Genomic DNA, 22,571 nt, shown 5'->3' with positions numbered 1-22,571 from the left:
ATACATCTCTAGATAGAGCCTGCTACCTATAGATAAAAAGCTTAAATCACAAGGTGCTTACAGATTTATTTTTTGTTCAGTGTAATGATGAGAATTACTACTCTATTTTTTTTTTTTTTATCATTTAGCGGGTATTTGTAGTTGTGCATCCTGCTGATTAGATATGGTAAGTACTTTTTCAGGCTTCAGGGGATGGGTTCATCATAACAAGGGGCAGAAAGGAGGGTCTTTCACATTTTTTCCACCCACAAATCCGACTGTACAATTGACCAGACATATTTAAAGGTCTGACCTGGACTACATTCTTGATTCAAAAGCTGCCTTACAAGGTTCGCCTTGAACAAGCCGTTTATTCTCTTTCTAGTTCAAATTTCCCTCTGTAAAATGAGAGCAATATTCCTCTATATCCTAAGGGTATTGTGAGACTAGTGAATTCTTAGATCTTGAATAACAGCCTATATATTTGATTAGGAATCAGCAAAGACAAAATGTGCTAATAATTTTGGAAAACCAATCAATATACATGGGTAATTACAAACAGAGTAGAGAACTGAGGGTGAAGATGTCTGTGGCAGAAACTACTGCTAGGATTGCTCAGACATTTCTTCCTACGTACCTCGCTGAGACTACAAGCCAAATTTTCAGCAGTGTATTTTAAAATTAAGACAATGTTGTGAGTATTACTAATGTTTCAGTTAACAGGTCAAAATATGCAATATGGTGAAAAAACACTTTGGATTACGTGACTTTTTTGACCATAGATAAAAGCCTGAAAGCAAAAGATTTCGTTAAAAAGTTGTGAACTGCGACCAAGCCACCAGATTAGAGCATCCATTTTGATTTCTCACTGTCTGTCAAAAAAAACATGCAGGATTTTGTAAAAAGTGGAAGGCTTCCTATAGGAAATAGAAGAGCATGCAGTAGAGTGGTGGTTACAACACCCTCCGGAAATAAGAAAGGTATAGATTCAGGTCTCCTCAGGCAGAGGAGTATTTGCATTTCTCTTACTCCATTCTGAGCACTTTAAGTACTGAATCCACAGGATAAAAGTTTATTATTATTATTATTGATTTTTTTGTGTGTGAAACCAGTGCTTCATTTATGGCTTCTACTTCAAATACAAAAATATAAAAATAAAAAAATTCCTAAGTACATTTGCCTTGACATTTAAAACATGTTTTTTATTTCATGAATTTGACTAGGATTTGCAAATAATTTTGTGTGGCCTAAACTTTTTTTTTTTTTTTTCTGACTGTGAGTCACAGATGCACCCTGTTTTATTAGAGTCAGCACTGTACAGTAATTGTGTGTTGCTCTGTGAAGGAGAGGGAAGCCCTGAACTCTGAATTTTGTCTATCCATTGATGCAGCAAGCTTATATTTTTAGAATGTGTCACAGGAACTTAATTGTCACTCTTCCATGGAGAGTAAGATGAAAAGATGAAGACCCTGGCATCTACCTTTTAATGACAGATTGGATTCATTTGCACTAATCCTGCATTATATCAGGAAAGATCTAAATTTCTTTCTATTCAAGGAAATATAATAAGAGCAAAGGTTTTGTTAGGAAACCAAAGAAAGAAAATGAAAATGGGAACTTTGCAGCAATTGATAAACTAATCTTGTCCTAAATTTTCCTAAGTGTGGATACATTTATGGTTCAGGCTAGACAATCCAGCCTGAAATCATGGAAATACCCCAAGGAATTGTGGTAACAGAATGCCATAGTCAGATATTCTCCCACTCAATCTGTAGAAAACATAAATCAGATTTGATTTAAGTTGTTTTGATTAAAAGAAATTTCACAAAGCTGCAGGGTAAGCTAGAGGGTTTCATCCCAAAATTTTAGTTTGTATGTTTAATAAAAGTCTATTTGTAAAGATGATCACATTCTTTTAAGAGTATGAGAGATTTTACAAAATATTAATCTTTGTTTTGCTCTGCTTATAGTATTTTCTTATTTATATAAGCATAAGCGCATATCAAATACTTCACTTTTCAGGAAAAAAGGCATGATTATAATTAAAACTCCCATAGAAGTTAGCTTACAGGATATATGTGATCTGGGACCCCTTCAAGAATGAATAGCAGCAGTGTATTCAGTCCAAGGGAGATTTACATTACACACTGATTATTTGTAGACCTGGTATTAATAAATGTGGCTTTTCCTCCTCATTTTATTTCTGCCTTAACTAATAGAGTGGGAAAGGTCTAAGTTTATTTTAAAAAGAATCAAAACTCAAAACAATATAAACAATGAAAGCCAAAGCCAAGGGTCCATAGTTCCAATTTAGTCTAAAATTGTCTTTTAGATAAGTACCTCAGGAACTGGCTCTTATGGTCAGAGTTTCTTTACTTAAAGTGTATGACCTCCAAGTTTAATGATCTTCAGAAAATCCTATTCCTCTACTTTTTCTTTAATAATGAACATTTAATGTCTTTAAATATTATAAACTGCATTTAGAAGCCAGTCAATACATAATTAGGTCTCTGCATTCTGCAGAGGGTTCCCAGAGAAACCTTTGTTATTCACCAAGCTTTCAGTTGAATTATTATATGCATAGCACTTCTTGAAGACAGATTCAGCAAAAAAACATGTTGACTCCTCTGCATTTGCAGTATTTTTTTTCCTAATAGATATAAAATATGTAGCCTCTTATTCTGTGAGTCATCCCTTGTGCTCAGTTAGCTTTTTCTTTCATTAGCAATTAAGAGATCTCAGGAAATAAGGGCAAGGATGAATCAGAGTTAGATGATAAAGGAGGAGAAAAAGACTACAAGGCTGACTACAGAAGACAGAAGAATTGTATAGATTATACAGTAGCTCAGTTCTGGTGTGCATTGTATGTCCAAACACGGAATACAACAAACGTTGCTATGAGGCTGGTTAGCCAGGTAGGCAAATAGTGCCCAAGCTGCCCTGCTTCAGTTTCAAGTCTGCAGGCATAAAGTAAAAGTTGGTATGCATGATATTTTAAAGCAGTTTGAGATACTTTCAAAAGCAATATATCTGTGATTTAACTGAAAAAAAAAAAAAAAAAAAAAAAACGAAGCATAAACATTTTAAACTGCTCTTCTTACACCTTTAATATTCTTAACTGATTTAGAAGTTGACTGCGTAGCATTTCAAGCTCATCTATCTTCAGCTGTGATCCTCATCTCCATCCTTCCTTATACTGGCTTCAGTGCTGACCTGATCCTTGCCGTGACATTTCACTGTGCTTTACAGCCAGAAAGCTCCCTTTCTCCTGTATTAATTTTCCACCAGCTTGGCGCAGTGAATTGGCTCAAGAAGGGCTCTGCTGAGCATCAGCTCCACGGAGAGAAAAGGACTGTGAGGAACCACAGGTGAAGGCAGTATCTTGGCATGCAAAATCTTGGCAGCTACAAGTCATTGTGATTTGGAATGCTGTAGGGGCTGAAGCTTCAGTGCAACATGCTGTGACCTCTGCTTGAGCAGTGTTTGAGTCACGTATGCTCGATGTTGTAAGCTACTGGATGGGTGCTGTCTTTTGCTATTTATCTGTATAGGATTTATTTGTGTCACAATAGAGATGTCAGAAGTTGGTCATAATTTTTTCACAATTAACTGTACAAAATTGCTGTTTAAAGGAGTCATTTTCTGTGAAATTTATCAGAAACAAAGGAAACATGCTCTTTGCCAAAAATAAACAAATAAGGTTTAAACAACTTTAATCACATGAAAATATACAACTTGAAGTATTAGGATTTGAGGACCCAGAGCAACGTTTTGTTAACTTAATCCCTGAAAAACGGATTCAAATGGAAATACGGCTGCTTGCTGTATTCGTGGTAGGTTTTCTTCTAAAGCCAGTAGTCAAAAAGAACAGAAAGATTGCTGACAGTATTGAAAGATAAATATAAACAGTCTGGACCTTGAATTTTTTTTTTCTTATCTTTAGCTCTGATAGGAGGATGCTATACATGTAAATGATTGCCCTTTTGCTGGCTTCTATTGTAAATCAAAGTTGCCCAGCAATGAACATTCAACCTACTATCATCCAGAAGATCCCCATTTTAGATCCTAAAAGCAGCTTTTCATATCTGTCTGTTGGATGGGTAGATCTTATTTCCAGAACCCTTATAATAAATATATTCACTAGTGCAGAAAACTGTATCTGTCACAATCAGAGTGTTTGTGTTTTTAATTGCCAGATTTTAGGAACAAATTACGAAACATATAAAACAAGATTTCCTGTTTTTAAAAATTAGTGGCTAACTGTACTAAAATAAAATGAATAAGTAACAGTACCAAGAACAACATTTCCTCTCACATTTACACTAAAGATAAAGCCCTTACTTCCAAAATTGAATGTGAACAGCATGCCCTTTGTAATGTAATAAAATAGCTAGCTGACTGTAATGCTGTTTGGAAGAGTTCAGGATGTATGGTAACCTCATTCCATCACAGCTGGATGGAATCAATTAAAATTAATTTAAACAATTAAAATTGGTTAAAAATCAATTGCCATATGTGTTAAAAGATTTCTTAACTCTTGAAAAGAACTGTTATTTGGGAATATTGGTAATTAGTTTTTAATAAAACTTGCTACAATTCTGTTTACCATGATTCTGATTAGGATAATGTATTCAGTTTGAAATTTTTTTTCTTTAATCCTCGTTCAGATAGGATTTTTATTTCACATTTTTTATATTCTGTATTAAATCATTACTTTTTTTCATTGAATTCAGATACTGCTCAACTCATCTGTCTTTGACACATTCCGTTTTTCATTCCATCTGTCAGAAAATGACTACTTAAAATTTTTAAGAATATTTCAAGTATTTCTCAAAAATTCAAATTGAACCTAGATAAATGAAGGAAAAATAGAGGACCTCTTTGAAATGATTTAGAAGTAACACGCATTCTTATGCATGCTACAAAAAGGACTATTTTCCTTGAAAGAATTCATGAAAAGGTTAGATTGTAATGACCAAAGGTAGCATAACCCGAATAAGAGGACCACACGAATAAAAAGACACTTTCTCAGACAACCTCAGAAAGGGAGTTTAATATTCAATGTCTATTTTGGCCCTCAACTCAATTAATGTTATCACCACCAGAAAGAAAAAATAATATATATATGTTTTTCTTTTTCAAATGTAACTTCAGTTAAGAGGTAATTTTGGTGGTACTTGGGAGTTTGCAATCAAGAGAAGTTAAAAACTTACACTTTCATTAGGCAGGTGATGAAGTCGCAATCAGACAAGTAATTTACTGGGCAAGGAGGGATAGGGCCTTGCCTATGAAGTTGCATTACAGTGAAAGGTTTTCCTGTCTACTATTTCAAATTGTGAATGAGCAGCTAGGCTAGTTCACACGTGTTTTGGCTGTGCATCTGCTATCACTCAAAGTAATATAAAATTGCAATAAAACCTTATCAACTGTACATTATGAAAATGTTGTTTCCATAGGTACGTCACTTATAACTGTAGAAGCTTACGAACACAAATTTACAGGAGAAAGCATAAAATACAGTATCCTTGGTGATGAGGAAAGCATATTCTCCATACACCCAATTACAGGTAAACTTGTTTGTTTTTTTTTTCTTAAGTGTCTGTCTAGGTTAAAGAGTGTGGTCTCTTCCCTGGTGTGTAAGAGAGTGCAACTTCTCCGTTTGCTTCAGTTCCTTCTGAATATGAGCAGCAAGAGAGAGCTGGCCTTTTGAACAGCCACAGTCTATTTGGGCTGGCCATAGACAGTATAAGCAGTTTTCCTCAGAAGCAGTGTAGATAGGTTGTACTCTTAACAAATGTCATTTTCTCTGACTTCCTGGTGGCTTTCATCTCTGATTATTCTGCTGTCACCAGGCACCAAGCAGTGAACTCCTGCAGAGCTGATAATGTTTGCTGCAGATGGACAGTTTAAAATGATTTTGTTTTGTTCAGATGAGGGGCACTTAGAAGTGCATATGCTTGATTTCCAAGTCCTTCTCATTTCACTGAAATAAAGCTAGAAGTGTTAATCTGAATGACTGTCATAGTCACAGGCAAGTTTATCCCTGAGGAAGTGAATCTTCTCCAATATCAACTGCCCCAAAATATTGAATGCCAAAAAAAAAAAAATGGTAGTAGTTTTTTGTTTTGTTTTGTTTTTATCAGCCAAGTTGCGAAATGGTTGCACAATGTTTTAAGTCTCATAAGCACTTTCTTCACAAACACCAGTGGAATTTCTGTAGCCCAGGATGTTGCAAATCTTCCTGTGAGACTTTTGAGCCATTGTAGTTGAGTATTGAAATAGTTGGTGTAAATGTAATAAAACCTTTTTCCCATTTCTTAGAAAATATTGAAGTGCTGCCTTTCCATACTTTTAAGAGTAGTTCAATATTAATTTTGACACCAGTGACTCTCTACCCATTCTTTATAAAGCAGAAGTATTTGGAGTTGTATTGATGCCCTCTGTAACTTAGGTTTTCATAAGAGCTAGAGGTCTGCTACTCTTCAGTTTTCAAGCACTAGTGTTAATTAACCCAGCTTTGGAAAAAAAAAAAAAGATCTCCAGAATTGTTTGCTGTTACCAGACATCCACTATACTATCTAGAAACATTCCTCATTTTAGGGGGATTTATTATATTGTTGATCACATAAAATATAGCTAGAAGTGACCTAAGGACGTAAACTAATCTGTCCCCTGCCACAGAAAGAGAACAAACTGTGCCTAAATCTAACAGGCATTAGTCTGTCATGTTCTTAACAGCCTCCAGAAATAGTAATTCTGCAAACCTGGTAGTCTCTACAAGTCTTTGCAGCTGGAAAGTTTTTATTCAAATTTACCCAAATGTCTGCTGAAAGAACTTCAATTCATTACTTCTTAACCTAATGGCAATAGATATAAAGAGTTTTTGCCTTTGTCTTTAATGTATTTGAAGAGCATTATCCTATTTCTTCTTTGTATGCACTTCTCTAGAATGAGACTCTTGTTCTTTCTTGTTGTCTTCATAGGTGATGTTTCTCCTGTTTCTTGATTCTTTGCTCATGTTGCTACCCAAGGATCTTTCAGTTATTCTCTGCCTTCTTGAAGCATATTCCTTCTGCCACTGTACTTTGTTGTTGTTGTTGTTGTTCCTTTTTTTTTTTTTTTGTTCTGTATACAGAATGCAATAATTTTTAAGTATTGTGCTGGAGAGAGACCACCTGCCAGCTTTGATATGTTCAAAACACAACTCTTGATCATGGGAGAGATCCATAAACAGCAGTCAATCACTGCTGCTTGTCTTAGAAAATAAACTAAAACATACCAGCTTGGAAAGACACAGTAGTTGCATTCTTACGCTAGCATAAGTTCAGAATATAGATAATCATGACATCATTACTTAAAAATTAATGCAAAACTCAGTTTGAAATCTAATGAAACTGACATACAAATGGGCTATGTTTGATGGTAATGAAGAATTTTAATATATTACTATATGGGAACATTGAAATAATGATGACAGATTTCCAAGGAAATTTCAGGTGTAATGTGGAGATGTCTAGTTCTGTCAGTCGTCTCAGTCACTGATTGTTTTTGACAGAATAACAGTTGGTGGAGAAACTCACTGCATCAGAAGGAATCTAAGCACTTTGCCTTTCTGTCAGATACAGGCAGATACAGCTATTGCCCTGTTTATATATAGTTGAAGCATTAGATGTAGCCACTCTGCAGATGAGAACCAGGAGTCTCTTGAGACACAGCTGGTTCATAGTCACATGTCAAGGAGCCCACGTCACACAGCCACTTTCTTCCTCTCTAACCGCTCTACAAGTTGATTTCTTTTGCTTTAGGAAATTGCCAACGCAGTGGTTGATTAGTAAAAACTTAGCTATCTGAAATTTATCCAATAACTTACACTTAGAAGATGATGTCAGGTAGAGGGAGGACACAGTGGAAAGCTTGCTGAACTTCTGTGGTGTGTTCAGCAAAGGAGACCACATACATTTTAGGTTTCATAACTGCTTTTGTGGGTGTCATTTCCTAATTATGTCATCTCTCTCTCTCTCTCGTAAACAGGTACAATCACAGTAAAAGAGCCAAAGCTTCTTGATTATGAAGTTAAGAATAAAATACATCTTTCAGTTTTGGCTGAAAATAGTTTGGATTCAGCACTCTGTGGAGTGACTATTTTGATACAGGATGTGAATGACAACGTACCGAAATTTGAGCAAAGCTGTTACAGAGCATCGGTATGGGAAGGACAAACTGCTAAAACAGACATCATACAGGTAAGTAAACGTTTGTAACTACAGAACTCAGCCTGCAAAGATACAAGTTTGATTAATTTGGTCACGAATGCAGTCCTACTCAGTCTGTTTTGGACCACCATCGTCTTTCAAAAATCAAGAGTGGGATTCTTGGTGTAGCTAATACTTTGCGTGCATATCTAAAATATTGAATAATTTAGTCCAGACCATGCTTCAGGTCTTTCAGTTCTATCAAGTTGAAGGAGAAATATCTCCTTTATATTATATAAAAATCTTTCTTTATATTTTTATTAGTTGTGCAGCTGGACTTAAATTATATTATTTTTTATTTATTTATTTTTTAATATTCTGTTTATCTCTTCAAGTAGTTGAGAAGAATTACTCAAAGCTATGGTTCTGGTTACAATGTAGGCTGGGTCCTGCATTAATGCATCTACTGTGAAAGGGCTGTAGCAATAAAAAGAATACTTTCAACCCATCAGACTAGGAGTGGAGTCAAATCCAAGTGTTCAATTTAAAATCTGATGCTTAAAGAGCAGCTTGTCTCAATTTAAATGTGCAAACACTTCTTCCTCTGAATGGATCCATTCTCTGAAAGTGTTTCCAGCTGGCCATGTTAGAGCAAAAGAAGACATCAGTTGGACTAGAAGAACACATAATTTCCTCAGTACATGTTCTTGCATTGCAAGTCAGGTCACAGTGAGGGTCATGTTAGGTACTAAAGATATTCCTCCTCTAGAGAATAAATAAATGGAAAGCTACAAATGCCTCACAGGCAAAGTGATTAGAAACTGATGGACGTTGTATTTAGAGAAACATATGTCCAGCAATGGAGAAAAATCAAAAGGCAGTCAACCCAGATGTGTAGTCAAAATTTTATGACATGATACATTCTACTATGTTTCCTTTATTCTGTCTGACTGGTTGTCTCTGCCATGGTTTGGATCCTGTGCTCATTATAATGCTTGTTCAGCAACCAGAAAAATACAAAGGCAACTTGTTGAAGAGTCAGAAAAATCTTTGAGGAACCTGTGCGCTGCTGTTGAATGTTATTAACAATATTGCTTTTATAGCAACATTTACGCTGCTTGTTCTTATTTTAAAAAGGAATTAGTGAACCATCCCATGAAAGGTCTGAAAACTTTAATAATTACTTTTGCCCTTTATCTGTATAGCAGTAATACTTTAAAGGGTAGTCCTGGGCTAGTGAGAAAGTTCATTTTTAGGCACTAAACAGAGATAGGATTCTAACAGAAACATTATAGTAATGTAAACAGTGTAAAAATGATTACATTCACCTCTAATGCTTTATGTAGTTGAATTTCAGATTGTGTGGGCAAAGAATTTATGTGCATACTATCTCAATTCATGAGCAGATTTCAGGACCTCATATGACACTTGTGTTGAGGGCCAATATGATTATTTGCTTAAATCTGTGCTGTCAAGAGGAAAGTAAGCAGAAATAGATAACTGTAGTATATTTTTTTTCTTGCTGAAATAATGTTCTGCCATTTTGAATTAAGCATCAGGTTTCCTTCTAAACAGATATTTGCAACTGACCTTGACAGTGGGCTGAATGGAGAAACCGAATACTCAATTTTATCTGGTAATGAAAATGCAACATTTCTAATGGATTCAGCAAGAGGGATTTTAGCAACTAACACAATCCTAAATCGTGAAAACACTTCATCTTACAGGTTTGTATGCAGGGATCCTATAAAACCTTATTCTTCTTTTTGTTCACTTTAGCATGAGATTGCTCGTGGTATGTGTTTTACAGTTTTCAGTTGATATCCATTAGCCACAGAGCCTGGGTGCAAGCCAGGCAGCATTGAAAACAGCCCTAAAACTGCCCATGGATTTGTACCATGGATTCTTGGGTACTTCCTAAAGTTAAGAAGGAAAATAGTTTTATTCAATCAATTGCAACACTTACTGATATAAGTGAGCATGATGATTCACTAGAGGAATGATGACAGTTCCTGGTTTTCAGTTCATTAAGAATTACATGGCCATTCCTTTTCTGGAACCATTTTTTATACATAAAGACAGAGAGAAAGCACTCAAACCAAATCCAAAAAGCCGGGACATGTTCTGTTTTTTGATTTAAAATAGAATCTTTTTCAAACTTCCTGTATAATCAGATTAAGATTCTTCTGTAATCTGTTTCCATGTATAAATTGTCTTGTGCTCAGTATTAGTTTTTTAGTGTTTTCCAATAAATTGTGAGTAAATACAATCAAGTGGATGTGAAAATTTTTCTTTATCAGTCATGCCATACTTGAATTTAGAAAGAAAACAAACTATGCCTTGAGGGAAAGTAAGAGCATCCCGATTCATAAATATACCCTTTTTATATACTGCAATCTCTACAAAAATTAGGTTGCTTTATATGTGTTAGTGGAAATTACTTTTTTTTTTTTTTTTCCATATGGCTGAGGCATCAGTTAAAGTATTTGCAAGTTTCTGATCCTCCAGGGCCTCAAATTTTTAATCATTCAGTCAGAGTTCTTATGAACCAGAATAACTTTTAGAAAACCACATTAAAAAGATGAACAGAATATGATTTTTTTTTTTTTTAATATCAGTGTAAGATAATAGTCTCCTAAAGGGAATGCTTTGTTTTAACTTAATATGCAGAGTACTTCATTTGGAGTTTCTTTTTCAGTGTTTCAGTGAATCAGAAACATCAGTCCTGATTTTTAGTCATTTAAATAGCATAATACATTTTATTTACAAGTAGTACTTTGAAGAATGCCTGTAATAAATCCTCCAAGGAAGGATGTTTGCTGTTAGTGAAGCATTGAACATGTAAGTCTAGCAATTCTGATATCTGTCTTTAATTGGAAACCTGACTTATTTCAGTATTTATATTGGAATTCTAGCAATTTAAATAGACAATTTGTTCAAGGAGTCTGAAGCTTCATATTCTTTCTCTTTATTAATACTTTTTTAATCCTGTTGCTAGGTGAAAAGTGAATAGCAAAAGAAGTTTTTACAAGTGTTATGCTGTTTAATTTCAAAATGACACCATTGGTTCTTTCCAATTTGCAAGGAGTTGTTTATTTTATCTAAATTGAACATTTTCATCCCCAGAAGTTCTAAGCCTCTTGTAAGAGGGATTGTAATGAAAGTGTTGACAGAACCTTAATTTTAATGCCTTGGCTGAGATGTTTTTATGAGAGTTTTTTCCTGAAACCTTAGAAAGTGATTATTTTTAGTAAAATATTTCCATATGTACCTTCCCAATATTCATTCTAGAAAAAAATACACTTTCTATATGGAATTATACATGGTCACTGACTGAATACTAGACGGCAATTCAAGTTGTGTTCTCTCAGTGTCAGAAACCACAGGGGCACCCAGAGCAGAGCTCATGTGGTTCAGGAGTGGAAGTGCAATCCACAGCTTGAGTTACAGCCTTGGTTTTCTGTACTGTCATGTGAGCATTTAGAAGCTGGTATCTCCATGACGCTTTGAACAGCAGTTGTGACTTAGAGGGAGAAATTAAACTTTCAGAAGATCTGTAAGGAGATCCAGGAAACATGACACACACAAAAATTGTTAGTACCCAAAACATGTAACAGGTATGCCAGGCCCCGACATGTAAATTCTTTCTTGTAGCTTGATGTTTTCTGTTTTCAATCATCTATTTTTTTAGAGCACCTGCTGAGTTAGATTTAATTTTAAATTTCATTCTGAATAATTCATAATTGTGGGCAAGAGTGAAGAATTTTTTGCTTACAGTAACAGTTTTCTCCGTATTGTTTAGAAGCTGGTTCCCACAGAGTAAACATCCTTCTATCTGTGTTTATCTTTGCTTATTGTTTTCTTTGCTATGTTGTTTGTGAAAATCAAAAGGTTGTTGACAGTTCACTACTGATCCTTATGCAGGTCTAACATGGATGCCTAAAGGCAAGCTCTCTTAATCTGACTATGAGATTCTGGTCCCAGTAAAATCAGTGGGAACTTTGACAAATGGTGTCTGTATTCAGTAGTTTCAGTTTATCACTTAATAGTATAATAGGGGCGTTTATTTCTATTCTCTAAGTATTACTTTGGAAGTTTTCATGCCATCTGATTTTCTTGTTTCTGTTGTCTCTCTGTAATCAATGAGGACAGTCAGGTTCCTCCAAAGGACAATTCAATAATTACAATTTATTCCTGCTCTGAATTGCTTTCTGGAGAAATGTCTTATTTGCAAGAGTCTTGCTAGCTTTTTTAACTACCTGCATTTCGTATGAAATTATGTGAAATAAATGTATCCTTTTGTCTTTATGATTTCAGTATATTTTTGCCACCTAGAGTCTTTTGGACATTGTTCATACAAGAGACAAATCATAAAACTGCAGACAGTCACCCTTATGGGAAGAAAGATGGAATTTACATTGAACAACAAGGAGCTGAAAGAGCTAACCTGTTTTTTTTCCCTGTTTATATAATTGGTGAATAAATCTGGGACTTTTGACAGATGGTGACAATTCCTGCTTTCTTTAATTGTAGGTTGGTTGTACAAGCTGCTGATAAAGGAAACCCTAGACTTTCTGCTACGAGTATTGTGAGGATAGAAGTGGTAGATGTTAATGACAATGCTCCGATTGTCCAACCACCAGGGGAAGTGGAGGTCCCAGAAAGTAAGTGTGATGGTACAGCTAGGTGATAAGATCAGGGTTTGTCAGACCACGACAGTACTTCTAGTGATTTGTTTAACCATAAGATTATAGTCAAAAGGATAATGGATCATATTAATACTGAAATATCAAAGTAAATTGTGATCTGCTTTTGCTCTCAGAGGCATTGTTCTTAGTCTGTAGACATTGTATTTAAGAACAGTTTGGAATAAAATCATAGGCAATTCAGAAAGAAAAACAAACTCTACAGAAATACATCTGTAATCTGTTCCTTTTGGACTCCAATGTCATATTGTTCAGATGTCTTCAATTTCTTCTTTTCTGCAATAACAATACTTGGTGTTAAAACCAGCATTGCTAGAAATTAGACATTCTGAAGTTCATTGTGATGAAAGAAATTCTTTCTGTAAATTTGAATGAAACTTTGAAGTGCTATGTAGCTTGATCTAGTTGATGAACATGAAGAAAAGGGCCCAGACCTCCAGAGTTCTCATCCCATCTGGTATGTGCTGTGACATTAGCTCAGCACTTGCATATCTTAAATCCTAAGCCCAGCAGTTTCAATTACAGACATATATGTGATGCATTAAGATAAGCAGCAGCATGTTTATGAAGACTTAGTCCAATCCTCTTGTTAACAGAATATATCAAGGCTGTCTTTCCAGTGATTTTTTTTAGTCTTTTCTAAATTTAGCTCCCACTGGTAATGACAAGAACAGGAGTCATGGATGCACAGCAGCTGTAAAGTACTGGCTATTTATTTTTTTGTATTCAGTTTAAGAACATTTGCCTGAGGGCACAGCGCAGCATGTTTGAGGCTTAATGCCCCAGGCGTGCAAATGGGAAATGGTTTAGTTTCTGTTAGCTCTAGGCTTGATTAGATTATCACTGATAGTCAGATTCAATTTGGAATCTGTGGTACTGTCAATTTGACACATGACAAAAGCTGTCTGTATACAATTTCTAAATCTCCTAGAAATATATATTGAGCCCTTAAGAGTTTTGTGCCATGTGGCTCTGGCTGGATATCTCTCTAGTGGCCTCTTCCTCCTGTGGAAAAGCTTCGTAACTGTGGTTGTTGATTCTAGAAAGACCAGGAGACTCGGTTAATGCCTCAGTTAAATATTCCTGTGGAATTTTGTGACACTGTTCAGTAAATTCATGTCAGCTAAATATATGTCAAGTTTCCACATGTTGCCTGTGGAAAAACATGGAAGTTCCTGTTGCTGCCGAAGAAGCAGTTATCAGCATACTGCATCTGTGAAAACCTAAAGAAAACCTAGACTAAAACTGGAAAGAAGCAGAAGCATGTAAAGAAATCTGCTACTTGTTTCTGTGTTATTTCTGGATCTTGCTTTTATTCTAAAACATGAAGCCATAAGACAAAAAAAAAAATCTAAGGCAGAAAAATTACATATGTCTAAGATTTAGTATCAGAGAATTGGCAAAATTCTCAGAAATTGTAGTATCTTCTTTAGTTATGACTTACTCCAAAAATTATTGTTTCAGATGTCCTGCCTGGTTTTACAGTGACTCAAGTGTCAGCAACTGATGCAGACTCCAACCCGGCACTTCAGTTTGGCTTTACTGATGACAGTAGTTCTGGAATGAAATTTGCTATCGATCAGCACACCGGTGTAGTCACAGTGGTGGAACCATTAGATTTTGAAGAAACTGCTGTGTATAAGCTGGGAATCACAGTTTCAGATTCTGTCCATCAAACAGAAACAGAACTCACAGTCCTTGTTTTGGACATCAATGATAACCCACCAGTGTTTACTCAGGATTCATATCAGGTGGGGAATTGGGAAACAAACAACAAATGTGTGATGTCCTTCTCTTTATGAGGATAAGTAGTGGGAGTACAATTTATATTTGTGTGTTAAAAATGTATTTGATCACCACTAAGAAGGGAGGTCTCTGCAAACTATTACTGAGAATAGAAACAGAGCAGATTGTGCAAAATACTCTTCTAGGAAACTCCTGCCCTTTCCTAAGAATTCTGCTGAAAGGACTGAGAGAATTGTTCAGTTTTCATATTTGTGTTTTCTGGCTTCAGAAGAGAAATGGTGTGAATGCTAGCTGTACTCCTTACACTGTGCATTCATCACACAGTTACTGGATATAATCCAAAACCAGTTTGGGGAGCAGTGTCCATTGTTCAGGACTGATTGTTCCTTCTGACAGAATGGTAAACAAGTTGGTACGTTTATTTTGGCCCAATTACTACGGCATGTATTTCTTCATTTCCAGTTATGCAGCTCTACAGAGGTGTAGTAAACGTCCCTGTGGTAGGTTAAGCATGTATGGTTTGTAACACGTAGCCCTGCTTTATAGCCATGGCACTCTTCTAGGCAGTGGGGGTGTATCGGTTTTGACTTCCCTAGCAGCTCATACTAGACAGAGGACACAGCTCAGCTTTTGAACTGCAAGACTATTGTAGAAGACAAGTTGTCTGACAATGTTTTGAACCAAGGCTGTTTTAAGAGCCACAGGCCACCAAGATGTTGTCCATGGGTTCGTGCCTGCTACGCCATGCCAATAAGCACACAGAGTCGGAATCCACACAAAGGTCTTTTAATTAAATAATTTGCCTGACTTCTTCATGGGAGACAAAGTCTGAGGGGCTTTGATGAGGGTTACAGACAGGAGAGAGAGAGAGTCTGGAGCTGCAGGGGAAATGAAGCTGACAAAGCAGTCCTCTCTTTAGGCCTCATCCATGTGTGGCTAGGCTATGGGGCTTGGCCAAGAGACTGTAGAGCGTGGATTTTTCAGTCTGGCAAGAAAGATGCTCAGGAGGTATCTTACCTCCTGAGCATCCTAACCTGGTGGGGTGAATAAAGAAGATCCAGACAGTTCTTCATGGTGCCCAGTGACAGGACAAGGGGCAATGGGCACAAACTGAAATACAGGAAATTCCTTTTAAGCTTCATAAATAACTTTGTTGTTGCTCTAACAGTGATTGAACACTGGCATAGGTTGCCCAGAGAGGCTGTGGAGTCTCCATCCTTGGAGTTATCCAAAACCACAAGCATACATATTCCTGAGCTAGCTGCATTAGGTGACCCTGTCCTGAGCAGGGCTTGGACAAGATGGATTCCTGTGGTGCCTGCCGGCCTCAGTCATTTTGCGGGCCTGTGAACTGAGCTCTTTGCTTGACTTGGTGCTTTTTGTGTGCTGGGAGTGCTCAGAGCCAAAAATATGAGGCACCACAGAAGACTTGGATTTAGTAATGCTTCATTTATAAATCTCAGACAGCTTTAAGAAATAAGTTTAAACATTTGGCTTAGTAGAGAAATTTCAACCTCTGAGCATGTGTGGGGGAAGCAGCTTAGCCACTCAGATAACTGTGGGTCAGGCTCTAGGCACCTGTGGAACTTTCAGGCATCTGAGTTGTCAGGCTTTGTGTAAATCACCCACTTAAACTTTTAAGTCAAGATCCCAGAAAAAAAATGCACTTTTAATGCTCAAATGATTTCTAGATCTGGCCTTAAGTTTTCTTCAACACTCATGTGTGTCTGATTTTGACGAATAGTTTAGGCAAGTACTTGCTTGTGCAGGTGCTAGGAATTTTTTGTAGATAGAAGCAGACCTTACAGGCAGGGTTATGAACTGATGTAAATCAGTACAGTTCTATTGACTGTGCTAACATAAACAGCTGAACTCTCTCCACAGTCCTGATGTTTTGATATGTTGCCTGGACAGTATGGTACACTGCTTCTTTTTAATCAATTATATGTATAATTCCCTGTTAACAGTCCTGTGATTTTTACCCTTTTATTGTCCTTTAAAGTGTTTTCATATTTATTCTATATATGGCTATTATATACACATATAATCTGTGTGTCAAAATGATTTTGACTAATACTTGAAGTTACAGCAGCTATTTTCATAGCTGCTATTCATTCAAAATTTATAAGGTGAAAGAAAACTAATCACAAAAACACTGATAATGGAAGCTCTTAAGAAGAGCAAGGACTGGCTTGGTTTTCCAGATTAAGTGGAAAAAAAAAAAAAAAGTGTTTTTAAAAATTAAATTACAGGAGTAATCTGGTGATTATTCAGGCTCTAGTGCTGGAATTTTCAGAGTCTAGGAGTTGTGGGTTATTGTTTGGTTTTGGTTTTGTTAGTGTTCTTGTTTGTTTGTTTTAGATTCCTCAGACTGGCATGGCAAACTGCATTGTATCTATAGAAATCAAGATATTTCTGAAAGCAGGAAGAAAAGCCAGTCATATTTGCAGAGTGCCGTGAAGTATTCCTTCTGTTAGCATGTTACTGAAAAGAAATTCAGCAATTCATTGAATTTTTCATAATTAAACCTGAACTAGATGGCTTTTACTACTATTTAAATCTTACTATAAATTTTGGCTGTATTGTATGCAGCATTTTCAATATCACAGCTCTTTGTTTTGTCCCTGAAGGCAATGGGCAGATGAAACTTGACAAAGTCGGGAATTGTATTTGTGTGTGTTCTTTTTTCCTAACCAGTTCAAATGAGGGGAAATGTATTTTTTTTATGTTCAAAATACTTCGTTAAGTTTTATCAAAACTGTCATTTTACTTTACATGCCAGGTGAGCTTTCCAGAGCTCATTTCAGTGGGTGCCACTGTCCTGACCATCTCTGCTGTGGATAGGGATTCACAGCATAATGGAATGATTTCCTACAAGATCCTCTCCTCCTCTGAGGGATTTTCCATTGATCATAAGAATGGTGAGTCCGTAAGCATGGTTTATTATTTCAGCTTATTCACTGTAAACTGTAATGTCTTATTCCATTCCTCACCTGTTGCCAGTGATCAGTTCTGGAAATCATTGATGGCTGAAGTCTACCATATATTTTGGCTAAATCTGCCATTATCTCTGTAGAACTGATAACATCAAAGACCAGAGTTCACAATTTGTCCCTGAACTATACACAAGATATCTACTCACAACATTTCATAGGTGGTATTCCTTTGATGTAGTTTAATAAAACTTCGCTGTATGTTTTGTTTTCTCTTGTGATGTTTCCAATCACGTATTAGGCTGTATTAAATTTGTTCATACTTACTATTTTTCAAAATAAGTTGAACTTATAATGGAGCTTCTCTACAGCTTGGGCTGTATAATTTTTAAGATTTCTGCTTTACAGAACTTGTTATTCAATAATCCTAAATGGAATTTAATAAAAGTTTTCTAAATTGAGAACACGCTTTCCAAAGTACATCATTTTCTTTAACAGTGAAGAGATTTACTGATTTTTCTGACTTAAGTCTGCAATGCTATGGGAGGTAGCAAATTGTGGGTATATGTGTCTCAGTATGCATTTGTATGTATAACTTTTGGTAATGCCAGCTTCAGAAATTACTAGATACTCCAAAAATGATACGTAACTGTTCAGTGAGCAAGTGCATCACTTATTTTCTGTTCCCAGGCATTTTTAGGTGAAATTTTTGGAATGTTTTATTTTGCCTTTTGTTTTCTGAAGTTTGCATGTTCAACCTGCTATAAGGAAGATAAATTTTTGTTAGTGTAAATGCAGTATGTGTTTTTGATACTGCATCATTGTGGGTAGGCCTTGGCTTAGAGCATTAGCTGTGATTTTGTAGAATTCTTTCGGGGTGTGCAACAATTACGTCACAACCATGTCATTTTCAAACATGACTGATAAGATTCAGCTTTTGCAATCACATTTACATGCCCTAATGAATGTGGGTTTTTATTATTTCTGTCTCGTTTTCAGGTTCAGTGTTCACTACCAAACCAATGTCACAGCTGAAAAACAATAACATTACTCACCTCCTGATAGCTGCCATGGATGGTGGCAATCCTGCCCTGAGTGCAGTCACCTCCGTAGAGGTACACATAGAAGATGTAAATAACCATGCCCCTCAGTTCACAAGGGCATTGTACAATCTCAGTGTGCGAGAGAATGCCTCAGTTGGAGAAAGTGTTCTCACATTTTCAGCAGTTGACTTCGACTGGACACATGAAAATACATACATAGAATACTCTATTATTGATGGCAATGCAGAGAATTTATTCACTGTGGAAACAAGCGTCATGGAGTCAGAAACATCCTACAAGCTCGTTGGCAATCTTGTTTTGAGCAATAGTCTTGACAGGGAAACTGCTGCCTCCCATCGTTTGGTCCTCCTTGCCTCTGATCATGGAATGCCCTCCTTGAATGCAACTGCTACCGTGCTAATAACTGTACTGGATGTCAATGATAATCCTCCAGTATTCAGCAGCCCAGAGTACCATATTCATGTTAAAGAAAGCACCTCTGTACATAGTCATGTCACTGAAGTTTCAGCAAATGACCGTGATGTGGGCACTAATGCAGAGATCACTTATGCTATAATCTCTGGAAATGACAAACAATATTTTTGCTTGGATGGGAAAACTGGATCAGTGGATTTGATAAAAACTCTGGATTATGAGGAAACCATGAAATTCACTTTAGTTGTCCAAGCCACAGATGGAGGAGCTGATGTAAAAAATGTGGCTTTTTCTGTTGTCCATATTAGTGTCCTAGATGACAATGATTATACCCCACTGTTTTTATTTCCCAGCATGAACTGTATTGTCAGTGAAAACTTGCCTACTTTTTCTTTTGTGTGTTCTGTTAATGCACTGGATTTTGATAAAGGCTCTTATGGACATCTCACCTACTCCATCCAGTCTTCATGTTTGGCTCAACGTGAAGTTTCTACAGACCATGATATGTTTTTCATTGATCCTTTGACAGGAGATATTCATACAAAGCAAATGTTTGACTTTGAACGTCAGAATAGATACTGTCTCATAATCCAAGCAAAAGACAAAGGTGACTCACTGGCCACAGTTACAGTTCAGGTAGATATTGAGGGGAAGGATGAATTTGACCCAGTGTTTGCACAAGATCAGTATTTCTTCAATCTCCCTGAGAAAAATGAAGCAGGCCAGTTGCTTGGCCAAGTGACAGCATCAGATAATGATGGTGGACTAGATGGAGTTGTTCATTACTCACTGCTAAAAACTTCTCCATTCTTTTCTGTAAATCAGACGAGTGGTAATATATACTTGACTGAAAGTGTTCATAGAAAGAAAAATGGCAGCAAATGGAATGATGACAACCTGGAGTTGTTGATAAAAGCACAGAGCCCAAAAATGGAATCAAAGTTCACTGTTTGCACTGTTTTTGTGAATGTTTCTGATTCTCCTGAGAGTTATCCCATTGTGTCAGCATACCACCTGACCTTTAGCCTTTCTGTTTCCTTGATAGTGTTTCTGCTGCTTGTTATCAGCCTTATTGCACTGATTCTGAGACATAAGTGGAAAGATACAATGAACTCCAGTGTGGAAAAAGAAGCAGTATCCTCCTCAGCTTCTGATTTCAATTTGGCCAGAGAAGATGAGGACTGCCAGAAAATCCAAAGTACTGAGAGCAGTATGCTTCCCATGGGTGCCATAGCAGAATGGCTGAGCTTGGCAGGAATCGGAGAGAGGAAGGATGATGGTGTCACCTGCAGGCACTCAGGCTCCAGTGGCCGCAGTTCTGCTGAAGGAAGAACAGAGGAGGATGAAGAAATCAAAAGGATCAATGAACTTTCTTGCAGCAAGAGGGCCAGCTCTGTGCTGAGTGAGCAAGGCTCACGGGTGCCAGATTCAGGAATCCCAAGAGAGTCTGACCAGTTCTCCTGGCAGTCTGGAGAAACTGATGTTGTGGCTACCACACGAAGCATGGAGAGCATGCAGGCCATTCAAGGTGAAGGTGGAGAAGAAGCCTGTGATGCAGTCTATACAAAGAACATGATGTTGTCCCAGACACTAAAGAAAATTGGAATAAAAGAGAAGGACATAATGACAGACCTCACAAGAGAATATGCCTTGATATCAGATAGACAGGACCCTGGGTATGATTCACTTGTAACTCTTGGCACCTCTGATGAGGATCTTAGAGTTGGTTACAACTGGGATAATGTGCTCAGCTGGCAACCCAGATTTCAGCCTCTTGCCTCAGTGTTTAATGATATTGCAAAACTGAAAGATGAAAGTGTGCACATTCATAGCTTCCCTAAGGAGAAGAAATCATCTAATTTTCCTCCTCCCTTGATAACATCTATAGCTCAACCTGGCGTAAGGACAGTGCCACCTCGAATGCCAAATACAATATCAGTGCAAGCATTTAAAAAATACCCTCGTTCTCCATTTGTCCAAAATCCTGGATACCCTTCACCAACAATGACCCCCAGTTTTTCTCCCTCTCTCTCTTTACTTACTATGCAGACACCTACTGCTTCTCCAGTAATGTCCAATGGGAGAATGATAGGAACGTGTCTTATTTGTCCAAGCCATGAACTTGCAACAGAGGAAGAAATTCAGGTCTAGGTCATTAAATGATGGTAGTCTGTGGAAAAATGTATGGCTTGAAATGTTTTTAACAAGCAAAATATGCCTGTTGGAACTGTATCACCAGTATTCTTTCTGTATTCAAGAACTGAAAATGTTAATATATTAACATAGCCACAAACTTTCTAACAAACCTTCTTATTCTTTGTAGAGTATGCTGAGTCCATGGCGTTTCTCCTTTTTCAGTTCCAAGCAAGTGTGGTTTCCCATGTACATCAGACAGACAGGTGCCTGATAACTCGATCAAATTGGTTTACTTTTTTTTTTCCTCATAATATGTCAATAACAAATTAATAATAGTAACAGTTTACTGTGGAAAACCTGTATTAGCATGCCGGTAGATTCTGACTGCCGCTGTGGTTGCTTCAGGAGAGGGTACTATAGGCCAAAACGTTGTGATTTTTTTGGCCAAAAAGTCATGATTTATCCCCATAATAACGGATCACTCATAGGGTCCTTTGGAAAACATAATACCCAATGGTAAGATAAAAGTAACTTTCCTCTTTATTACTAGAGTAATAAATATCTATTGTCTTTCTGTCAATGGGACAGCAGGATCCCGGTCCCCAGGCAGCTGTAGGATAGGACAGTGTTACAGTTTTGAAGGGCTCATATGCCTCTACCCTGCTCATTGGTCCTGTGCTGGGCACATCTCTGCAAGACCAGATACCTGGCCTTGTTTGTTGTATGTATCATACATATTGCATTTCGTCTATGTACGTATATCCAGACATGTACACATGACTATACTGATGTGTATGCTTGTATATTGTATCAGATCAATAAAACACAGAAAATACACCTCTGGTTTCTCTTCTGTGTATATTTAAAAATCGATGATGGTTCTTTTGCATCATGTATATTAAAATTGAGCTATAGGTAAGAGCAATTAGTGCGTGGGAGCCTGTTCCAAGTTGGATATGTGCAGAGGGTGTATATTGTATAGGTTGTAACAGCTAAAAGGAAATGTATACAGTGCTGTTAGATTGAATGATCATGTGGGATCAGTATCATGTGTAATGCCTTTTGTTTCCTCAGTCATGCATGTCATGATCCTTGCTGGTTTACAACCTGTGGGTTCATAACCTACCTTCAAATAAGATCATGTTTATAATGCTGCACCTACATGGTACAAACATGCCATGAGATCCATACTGCTCTGCAAGAGTGTTTCTTTTAAAGCTGGCATGTGTTCATTACATTGCCACGTAGTCTAAATGTAGATGTAGCTTAGGAATTCATCAGGGTCAACAAATCTTACTAGAAAAGGAGACAGGAATAAAAGTTTTATAGTTGGACAAAAACCTGTACCAGGAAGAGGGAAGAAAAGAGGAGGAGTCATTCCCAGTCCATATCCGGATATGG

At 36.9% G+C, this 22,571-nt stretch overlaps 1 protein-coding gene across 5 annotated transcripts in view; it reads left to right on the top strand.

Annotated features, from left to right (window-relative positions):
- The window catches only part of DCHS2 (dachsous cadherin-related 2), a 106,667-nt gene extending 84,660 nt beyond the window's left edge, over positions 1 to 22,007 (top strand). For all 5 annotated transcript variants that reach the window (XM_068681020.1, XM_068681024.1, XM_068681023.1 and 2 more), the window contains 7 exons: positions 5,436 to 5,546; positions 8,011 to 8,222; positions 9,747 to 9,898; positions 12,705 to 12,835; positions 14,342 to 14,628; positions 17,406 to 17,544; positions 18,556 to 22,007. In XM_068681020.1, coding sequence (XP_068537121.1) covers positions 5,436 to 5,546; positions 8,011 to 8,222; positions 9,747 to 9,898; positions 12,705 to 12,835; positions 14,342 to 14,628; positions 17,406 to 17,544; positions 18,556 to 21,185 — 3,662 coding nt within the window. In that variant the 3' untranslated portion in view covers positions 21,186 to 22,007. The remainder of the gene's footprint in view (positions 1 to 5,435; positions 5,547 to 8,010; positions 8,223 to 9,746; positions 9,899 to 12,704; positions 12,836 to 14,341; positions 14,629 to 17,405; positions 17,545 to 18,555) is intronic.
- The last annotated feature ends 564 nt before the right edge of the window (positions 22,008 to 22,571 follow it).

The sequence above is a fragment of the Anas acuta genome, chromosome 4 (genome assembly GCF_963932015.1).
Source record: "Anas acuta chromosome 4, bAnaAcu1.1, whole genome shotgun sequence".
Lineage (NCBI taxonomy): Eukaryota > Metazoa > Chordata > Aves > Anseriformes > Anatidae > Anas > Anas acuta.
This window is presented reverse-complemented; position numbering and strand designations above follow the sequence as displayed.